This window comes from Lepisosteus oculatus, chromosome 26 (genome assembly GCF_040954835.1).
Source record: "Lepisosteus oculatus isolate fLepOcu1 chromosome 26, fLepOcu1.hap2, whole genome shotgun sequence".
Lineage (NCBI taxonomy): Eukaryota > Metazoa > Chordata > Actinopteri > Semionotiformes > Lepisosteidae > Lepisosteus > Lepisosteus oculatus.
Window position 1 is genome coordinate 10,058,839 of NC_090721.1, and position 10,360 is coordinate 10,069,198.

Here is a 10,360-nt window from a genome sequence, read left to right on the forward strand (position 1 = left end):
CACATGCAATTACTGGGGTGCCATGTTTATTAGCTACATGGACAGTGCAGAGGGAAACAAGTCTGTGTCGCATCCGGGCACTCGGACTGATCGGATTCTAACTTTGTTGCAGAAGAGCGGTTGGCAGTATGATATACTCACACTTTTATCAGGATTGAGACCAAACACAGTAGAGTTCAAGGCAGGGAGCCTGTGCACAGAAGGCACCCTGAAGACACTAACAGCAAGAAGGGTGCTAACTCAGTGCTCTCCTGAAGACGGGTGGTCTCCGTGCCAGTCTTGAGGGCTCTCCTGAAGACGGGGTGTCTCCGTGCCAGTCCTGAGGGCTCTCCTGAAGACGGGGTGTCTCCGTGCCAGTCCTGAGGGCTCTCCTGAAGACGGGGTGTCTCCGTGCCAGTCTTGAGGGCTCTCCTGAAGACGGGGTGTCTCCGTGCCAGTCCTGAGGGCTCTCCTGAAGACGGGGTGTCTCCGTGCCAGTCTTGAGGGCTCTCCTGAAGACGGGGTGTCTCTGTGCCAGTCCTGAGGGCTCTCCCAAGCATTAAGGGGAGCAGCTGGGTTGTTCGGCTTGTTGTTAACAAAGGGGCTCTGGCAATGATAAAGGTGCCCCTGGTTGGTATCCAGACACACCAGTGTGGGCTCTTACTGGGGCGCCAGGTGTACTGGGGCACTAGGGGTACTGTGGGCTCTTACTGGGGCGCCAGGTAAACAGGTTGAGTTTCCTCGACCCCGGAAAGGTAGCAGTGTTTTCAAACCACTGATCAGTCTTTTTCAGCCCATGAAACCCAGACTGGGCCTAGTGAAACCCCGAGCGGTCGGCAGACGTACCCTAGCTGCCAAAGGGTTAACCACTTTCCCTGTGGAAACGCCCTATTCCCATGGGCTTTGCTCAGGAATTCGGCTGGGAAATGAATTACTGGCCTGTGGCTGCAGGCAGAGTCTTCAGGGAGCAATGAATCAGCACAGGAGACGGGACCACGACTGCCCGGCAGCTCTTCCTGCTGACAGACACCCCCCCTCTCCTGCGGGTCAGGAGCGCAGGGCAGAAGGGGCCGTTGTCCTGGAGACGCGCTCGCCCCCCCCGATTTAAACCGAGCGCAGCAGGAGCTGGCCACGCCCACCTCGCCACTCCCTGCTTCCGTGCGAACCGGCTGGGGCTCTAGAACCGCAGCGCCCCCCGCAGGAGGTCCTCCAGGCCCTGCAGCTCCTCGACCTCCTCGCACCCGGGGCCGCAGTGCCGGACGAGGAGACGACGGGCCTCGGGAATCACCGCCAGGGCTGCGCCGATGTCAGCGCTGCGGGGCAGACACAGGGACAGGCACAGGGCGGGGCTTCATCAAGACAATTCACTGATCTCCGATTCACTGATCTTCATCAAGACAATTCACTGATCTTTATCAAGACAATTCACTGATCTCCGATTCACTGATCTTCATCAAGACAATTCACTGATCTTTATCAAGACAATTCACTGATCTTTATCAAGACAATTCACTGATCTCCGATTCACTGATCTTTATCAAGACGGTTCACTGATCTTCACTCCAGACGACTTGGGGAAGCTTTTAAAAGGGCAAAGAGAATGTGTGGATATATAGTTCCTAGATAATAATTTAAATCAAGGGATGTTGTCTAGCAGATCGTACAATAATAATGAATAATTTCTTACACTTATATAGCACTTTTCTAGACACTCCACTCAAAGCGCTTTACAGGTAATGGGGATCCCCTCCACCACCACCAGTGTGCAGCCCCACCTGGATGATGCACCAGTACTCTCCCCACACACCAGCTCTCAGTGGGGAGGAGAGCAGAGTGATGAAGCGAGTTCAGAGAGGGGGATTATTAGGAGGCCATGATTGGTAAAGGCCAGGGGGGAATTTGGCCAGGACACCAGGGTAACACCCCTACTCTTTTCCATAGACGCCCTGGGATTTTTAATGACCACGGAGAGTCAGGACCTCGGTTTTAAGTCTCATCTAAAGGACAGTGCCTATTTGTACAGAATAGTGTCCCCGTCACTATACTGGGGCATTAGGACCCACACTGACCTTATTTAGAACACGAGTTTGGTCTCCAGGTTCTAGAAAAGGATCGGCCCAGAGAAGAGCTACATCTGGGGCTCAAGGGATTGTCCCACACTGACAATCCGACAGCGTGGAGGAGCTGGAACGTTCCAGTCTAGAGCAGAGAAAACTCCGAGGAGACCTGATACAGGCCCTCAAAATCCTCAAGAGTCAACCCGGCGATCTTCTTCAGAACAACCGGTGAAATATGAATCAGAAAGCACAAGTGGACACTATGTGGACGTACATTCAGGACCGAGAACAAGACACACTTCTGTAAACAAAGGGTTGCGAGAGTCTGGCACAAACTTCCCAGTCACGCAGCTGAAGTCAATACTCTGGCTTCTCTCTGTAAACCGCTGGCCAAATGAATCAATTGGCTCCTCTTGTAGGTCCCCTTTCATCATGTTGACTCAGGCTAAACAACAGGAACACATCACCCAGAGCTAAGGGCTCAGTATGTGCAGGACTGCACGCGATCTCCCAAAGACACAGCTTCTCGGACCACAAAAAGCCCCCGCCCCCCGTCGCTGGGCTTACCCCTTGAAGTGCAGCTGGGCCAGTTTGAAGAGCTGGTGCCCCAGTTCGACGCTGTCCTCTCCGTGATGGGAGCGCACCGCCTCCACACTGCGTCTCAGCTGGGCGGCCGCCTGGTTCCAGCGCCCTGCAGCGTCGCGCGCGCACGCGTCGACAGACAGGAGGCGGCAGTGAGCCCCTCTGCGTACATTAGCACGCCCCCCCCACTCCCGGCCCACTCCCAGAACGGCGAAACAGCGAACTCTCCTTCGCCCAACCGTTCTATTGCAGACCGAAGCGAAGCAGGAGAGACACACGCCGCGGTTCGAACCCACAGCCCAGCCGGAGTGCGCCCCGGCGCGGGGGGCTGCCCAGGGGCTGGGGGGCGCTCACCGAGTGTGGCGTAGGCCCGCGCCAGGGCGTCTGCAGCTTCTCCCTGCAGGGGGTGACTCGGGGACAGGAACGGGCTGGCGAGGCTGACGGCTTCCTGCAGCTGCTGCACGGCTTCCTCTGAGGGAGGGAGGAGAGACATGAGGGACACGTGGGCCTCGGGGTGCCCTCCACAGGCACGCCACGCGGCCGCAGGGTGCACCCCGAGTGAGAGACACTCTGAAACCCCAGCAGGGGAGAGGAAGGTGCTCAACACCGGCGGCCCACTGCCCCTCACCTGGCTGTCCCGTCTCCAGCAGGCTCACCGCCCCCGCCACGAGGCCCTGGACGGCCTGCAGTCTGTGGGACAGGTCCGCCCGGGGCAGGACGAAGCCGCAGGAAGCCTGGGAGCAGACGTAGCCCTCCTCGCAGCGCTGGAGCCAGGGACACACAAACCGTTAACAGTAATAATGAATAATTCCCTACACTTATATAGCGCTTTTCTGGACACTCCACTCAAAGCGCTTTACAGGTAATGGGGATCCCCTCCACCACCACCAGTGTGCAGCCCCACCTGGATGATGCACCAGTCCTCTCCCCACACACCAGCTCTCAGTGGGGAGGAGAGCAGAGTGATGAAGCCAGTTCAGAGATGGGGGTTATTAGGAGGCATTGGTAAAGGCCAGGACACCAGGGTAACACCCCTACTCTTTTCAAGAAACACCCTGGGATTTTAATGACCACAGAGAGTCAGGACCTCAGTTTTACGTCTCATCTGAAGTATAGTATAGTATCGTATAGTGTCCCATCACTATACTGGGGCATTAGGACCCACACAGACCGCGGTGTGAACGCACCTGGACAGCGGAGTGGCACCGCATGCAGCACACTCCCAGCGCCTCCCTCCCGTGACCTCTGCACTCTGACTCCAGCTCCTGGCAGCAGGCGGCACACTGGCACTGGAAGAAATACTGCTCCTGCAGGAGGCGCTGGCGCTCTATCACCGCCATCCTGCTGCGGTGCGGTCCTGGAGGGGAGGAGACGGGGGCTCGGATTCATTGATCCCTGCCAGGACTGCAGCTTGAGCTCTACTGCCTGGGCATCGCCCTCTCACACCTGGGCCCGAGCCCTATTTATTACCTGGGCACCACCCTCTCACACCTGGGCCCGAGCCCTATTTATTACCTGGGCATCACCCTCTCACACCTGGGCCCGAGCCCTATTTATTACCTGGGCATCGCCCTCTCACACCTGGGCCCGAGCCCTATTTATTACCTGGGCATCGCCCTCTCACACCTGGAACCGAGCCCTATTTATTACCTGGGCATCGCCCTCTCACACCTGGAACCGAGCCCTATTTATTACCTGGGTATCGCCCTCTCACACCTGGGCCCGAGCCCTGTTTATTACCTGGGCATCACCCTCTCACACCTGGAACCGAGCCCTATTTATTACCTGGGCATCGCCCCCTCACACCTGGGACCGAGCCCTATTTATTACCTGGGCACCGCCCTCTCACACCTGGGCCCGAGCCCTATTTATTACCTGGGCATCACCCTCTCACACCTGGAACCGAGCCCTATTTATTACCTGGGCATCGCCCTCTCACACCTGGAACCGAGCCCTATTTATTACCTGGGTATCGCCCTCTCACACCTGGGCCCGAGCCCTGTTTATTACCTGGGCATCGCCCTCTCACACCTGGAACCGAGCCCTATTTATTACCTGGGCATCGCCCTCTCACACCTGGAACCGAGCCCTATTTATTACCTGGGCATCGCCCTCTCACACCTGGGCCCGAGCCCTATTTATTACCTGGGCATCACCCTCTCACACCTGGAACCGAGCCCTATTTATTACCTGGGCATCGCCCTCTCACACCTGGAACCGAGCCCTATTTATTACCTGGGCATCACCCTCTCACACCTGGGCCCGAGCCCTGTTTATTACCTGGGCACCACCCTCTCACACCTGGGACCGAGCCCTATTTATTACCTGGGCATCGCCCTCTCACACCTGGGCCCGAGCCCTATTTATTACCTGGGCATCGCCCTCTCACACCTGGGCCCGAGCCCTATTTATTACCTGGGCATCGCCCTCTCACACCTGGGACCGAGCCGAGCCCTATTTATTACCTGGGCATCACCCTCTCACACCTGGGCCCGAGCCCTATTTATTACCTGGGCATCGCCCTCTCACACCTGGGCCCGCTCCCTATTTATTACCTGGGCATCACCCTCTCACACCTGGGCCCGAGCCCTATTTGTTGCCTGGGCAACGCTGTCTCACACCAGGGCTATGCCAGCAGCAGACTGGGGCAGGCAGTGCAGGGACCAGGGACAGGGGCTCCCTCCAGAACCAGGGTACAGCTGGCAGCATGGCCTTGTGACGGTCAAGAACTGCCAATCAGCAGAAGCCCACGGGCCAGGACAGGACCGGCTCACAGAGCACCGGCCGGTCACAGGCTCCTCAGCAGGCCAAGTGCTCGTGTTCATGAACACCGAGTGATTCCACATCCCAAATATAGGCAGGTGCCAGGAAGGAAAACGAAAGAGGATAAGATCCTGGGATAAGAGCGAGCCCACTCACGGGGAGCCAGCCCTGGGTTCGCAGGGGGCGAACGAGGGACCAACGCAGGAAGGAGAAAGAGTTACCGTAGCAGTGCAGGAGCTCCTGGCCGGCCAACACCGCCTGGGCAGTGCGGACAGTGACCAGGTTGGACTGGAAGGAGACGCTGGTGTTGGGCGAGCAGGAGTGGTTCAGCAGGCTGAGGGTGGGGAATATCGCCGTGGCGATCCGGACTTCAGCACTGGACTGCACCGCAGAGTCACCGACACCTGGGGTCAGAGGTCAGAGGTCAGAGAGCAGCACCTGTTGGCACATTCTTGTACTGACATTCGTTCAATGCTGCTTGCCTGCTTGCCATTATAAGCTGCCTTGACCTCTTGGTAATGTGCCAGCAAGGGCCTGCACACCGCCAGCATTACGAGGTCTGTGAGATGTAAGGTTGGTGAAGTTCCTCACCTGTGTCTCTCACTGCAGTTATAGCTTGGGCGTTGCACCTCAGCTGCAGCATGTGCCTCAGTGCTGCTGCTCCCAGCATGCCCAACTCCAAAGGCCGCCCCTGTCTCTCGTCCTCCGTCTCACTCTGTGATTGGCTCCCACTCCTGTCACTCGGGGAAGCTCCGCCCCCTTTCTCCGACAGGGGCCCCGCCCCCTTCAGCCTGAGACAGAGCGTTGCCACAGTAGCGGCGCACAGGAAGCGCAGGCTGGGGGCGTGTCTGTGCGTGTGCGGGAGCAGGTGATGGACACACAGGTAAGAGGAGCCCAGGTAGCGGCCTGAGGGGTCACATCCAGGTACTGGGGTGCTGTTTGTGGAGCCGTCCACATCAGGTTGATCAGACTTTTCCCTGGTGCTCATCCTGTCCAGAGTTTCTTCGTCCCCCCTGCCCTGGTCCTGCACTCTCTTGATTTCCTCGCACCCGGCCTGCAGTGCCACCCGGAGTGCCAAGTGTGCCAGCACCCCCGCCGCCAGCAGCTCCCCCCCAAGCGGGCACTCCCAGCGATGGCACCCCTCCCACGCCTGCTCTCGACATTCCTCCCCGCAGTAACGGGCGTAACTGCAGCCCTGGCAAGGCACAGGGGAGAGCGCCCTGCGCAGGCAGCGATGGCAGTGCCAGTCCTCCGTGCCCGCGGCCCCCCTCTCCACCGCGGGTCTGACCGCTTCCTCGGGGATCAGCACGCAGCTGAACGCCTCCTCTTGCACCACCACCTCCCCGGGCGCAATGTCGGCCGCGGCCAGCAGGTGGCGACCCTTGCCGTGGCCGAAGCGCAGGGCTACGGCAGGAGACGCGCAGAGCAGGGTCCCGGTCAGCCTGCCGCTCTGTGCCTGCGGTGCCTGGCGCTCCATAACCCCTTCCCCGGCGGTACGGATCTCCGCACTGGCACTGCCCTCCTCCTCCTCCTCCCTTGCCCGCTCGAGCTGAGAGAGGCACTCTGCCCGCCTGGCCAGCAGCTTGGGCTCCAGGTGTCCGGGGTAGCCCTGGCTCAGCGCCCTGCGGATGTCCCGCAGGCACTCCTGCGAAAACAAGCAGCTGGTTTTCGGATCGGACCCACAACAACCCGGGACGTCTGTCACCACGTACCACAGCAACCACCCGGCGCCGTCCGAGTTCTGACCCGTTCTTCTCTTACCACGCTGTCACCGAGAGCCTAACTAGACATGGTGCAGCGGTGTGGTTTGGTCATTTATGGGTCCAATCAAGATCAAAAATCACCCGTCCTGTCCAAACAGCAGCGAAGGTTATGGGACTGATGCAGCTCTCCTCCGTGATTAACCAGGAGGGAAACAAGTACATCAGATCCCTTTTTATATTCTTAATTCTGCACATCAGAACCTCTGGCAAACATTTCAGGGCTCCCAGATGTTGATCAGATAATAATGTGTTCTCTCTCTTATGTCTAATCTATTAAAAGTAATTAATGCAAATAATTGGCAAGGATAAATGCAACTGTGTATAAACTGAGCGTGCTGTAAAATATGTATGTGTAATGTGATGGAACTGTTGCAACGAGTTATGCGTGTGTAACAGAGGGGATGTATTTAGATGTACAGAGCCGCTGTGCGTCAGTAAAACCTTTCCCCTGGGGGACAACAGAGTTCAGCGTATCTTAGCTCAGAGATCGCACAGTGGGGTTCAGCCCACGCCCAAGGGGGAGCCCTTCTGACCTCCAGTCAGCTCTGGGGGTTGATCCTCTGACACAGGGCGGGCCCATAGGAGGGTAACTCCAAGGCCCACACGCCAGCGCTTCATTCAGCCATTTAAAAGCTCCGTGACCCCAACCCGAGCTTTACCTTTGCCCGAAAGCTCACACTAAACCCAGCGTGCAGCGTGCAGCGTGCAGGCTTCTGGCGCTCACCTGGTACTGGGCGAGGTGGAAGAGCGCAGCGGAGCGGTTGGCCAGGCACAGGGCCAGCTCCTGGCTGCCCGGGTCCGCCTGGCACACGCCCTGCGGAGAGAGCAAGGACTAGACTGTGAGAGGGCCACCCCCCCACCACCACCACCACTCTGGCGCCACCTCCTGGCCGCTCGCAGAACTGCAACGGCATCGGACACATGAGCGCTCAAGCAGGCCGGGAGCCGGGTTTCCGAATGCAGCGTCAGCGGAACGGCGCTGGGGGAGGGGCGCAGGGCGATGTCCGCCCCTGGGGTGCCCCACGCCGCCAGGACAGCTGTCCTGGAGTCTTACAAGGCGCAGGACTGGAGCACGAAACACATGACCCTCATCTGCTGGGCAGCCAGACAGGCCCAGACCCTGCACGGCCAGCTCTGTAAGAGGTGCCGAGCGCCAGCAGTCTGGGGGCGCAGTCAGGCACCTGGACTCCCAGCTGGAAGGTGTGTGGGTTCGAATCCCCAGTGCGATCATACCCCTCAGCCCCAGTACTGCACTGAGACATGCCTCCAGTACAATGATTACAAACATAAGCTGCTTTGCTTTTCTGGACTAAGCTGCAGACTTATATTAAAAAAGAAACCAATATCAATATCGATGAAAAAAGATGTTATGTTGAGTTTCAGCCCCATCGAAAACAATATTAAAATTTCGTTGGTAATAAATGTAATTATTCTAATGGCACGTTATTATATACATAAAATGCTTGAGCATTTTAAAATGGATGTAAGGGGGGTATTTGCAGACACAAATATGAAAGCAGTGCAGACATTATGTTTATTTAATTTGTTTAATCTTTTTTCCTAACTTGAAGTTATGTAGTAGTATGTACCCCTGGCGATCTTTTTGTCTTGAACTGTTATATGCGCTCTTGTTTGTATTGTAATTTTTGTTATTCTGTTATGCATAAATACTTTTTTTTTTAAAACCTGCTGTGGGTGCAAGCACCAGCCAAATAAAAATGAATACAAATAATGAAGCAGCAATGTCAGGTAACAGAGACTGCGCAGCTGACGCGTGAGCAGAGCCGGGTGTGCCTGTAAATGAAACGGGACCGGTGACCTTAGAATAGCGCAGCAGTGCCCCCAGGTAGTCTCGTGCCTTGAACTTCCCGTTCCCCTGCTCCCTGAGCAGGCGCGCGCAGTCCGGGCTCTTGCGCACGGAGCGTCCTCGCGCCGCGCGCGACAGCAGCGCCGCATCTTCACCGCTGACGGGGCGAGGGAGGGAGGGAGGGAGAGAGAAAGAAAGAGCATCAGGCCTTCGTCCGCCTCGGCACTGAAGCAGCGCCGCCCCAGCTGAAGACGCTTCAACATGCGGTTGACTTGAGATAACTACTTTTTAACGACCGCAGAGCCAGGAAGAGCGCTGCTTCCTTCACAGAGCAGGGCTGCAGTTTCACTGCTGCCCGTTTGGGGTGTGAGAGGGGCCAGCAGGGGGCGCTCACCCTGCGGTCTGTGTGGGTCCTAATGGCCCAGTATAGATACGGGGGCACTATACTGTTAAAAGGTGCCGTCCTTTGGATGGGATGTAAAACCGAGGTCCTGACTCTCTGTGGGCATTAAAAATCCCAGGGCGTTTCTTGAAAAGAGTAGGGGTGTAACCCCAGTGTCCTGGCCAAATTTCCCATTGGCCCTTACCCATCATGACCTCCTAATAACCCCCATCTCTGAACTGGCTTCATCACTCTGCTCTCCTCCCCACTGAGAGCTGGTGTGTGGGGAGAGGACTGGTGCATCATCCAGGTGGGGCTGCACACTGGTGGGGGTGGAGGGGATCCCCATTACCTGTAAAGCGCTTTGAGTGGAGTGTCCAGAAAAGCGCTATATAAATGTAAGCAATTATTATTATAATCTGCAAACAAGCATTTTTTTACTGTACAGTTGTCACATACTCCAGGTTTTTTCAATTAAAAATCAAAATTCATGCTATAGTTTTTTTTATTAGTAAACTTTAAAAAAGTAAATATTTTTGCACAGATACAGGATTTGGACTGATCCCTCGGCTGATTATCCACGGTGCGCAAAACAGCTAATGAATTAGATGTGCAGTTTGCACACGAGCAAGACTGAGCCCGATCCCAAAAGGGATAATTCAGAGGTACACTTGCGACACTTTCATTCAAGACTTTCTACACTGACAGAGACAGGACGCGAGCTGTACTCACTTCACCAACGTGACGCAGAAAGCATACATCTCCGCCGGCTCGGTGAGCGACGTGAACGCCTGCTTTTGGACGGAAGGCAAAAGCTTCCACTTCTGTTCGACATGTCTCTGCCACTCGGGGCACGGCAAATCCATTGTTTCTTGAAAAAAATGATAAAACTAACGCCTAGCTATTGGATCTCTGCATGCAGCGGGGCACACACATTACAAACCCAGCAGCACTCTCCGGTCAAGGGTGATAGATCCCACTTTTGAGAGATCCTCCATCTTGGCTCCAATCTCCCTTATATTTACAT

General features: G+C 56.4%; 1 protein-coding gene across 2 annotated transcripts; it reads right to left on the reverse strand.

Moving 5' to 3' along the window:
• Positions 1-9: 9 nt before the first annotated feature.
• On the reverse strand, positions 10-10,323 carry smyd4 (SET and MYND domain containing 4). Of its 2 annotated transcripts, none has more exons than XM_069184218.1 (10): positions 10,066-10,323; positions 8,964-9,108; positions 7,869-7,958; positions 5,973-7,026; positions 5,603-5,785; positions 3,806-3,975; positions 3,247-3,382; positions 2,973-3,089; positions 2,604-2,727; positions 10-1,292 (listed from the first exon to the last, which is right to left on the reverse strand). In XM_069184218.1, the coding sequence occupies exons 1-10, from the start codon at positions 10,197-10,199 to the stop codon at positions 1,157-1,159; spliced, it is 2,289 nt and encodes a 762-aa protein (XP_069040319.1). In that variant the 5' UTR covers positions 10,200-10,323; the 3' UTR covers positions 10-1,156. The 2 variants fall into 2 exon arrangements, with proteins under 2 accessions (XP_069040319.1, XP_069040320.1); XM_069184219.1 differs by lacking the exon at positions 10-1,292 and adding an exon at positions 1,323-1,559.
• Between the last annotated feature and the right edge of the window lie 37 nt (positions 10,324-10,360).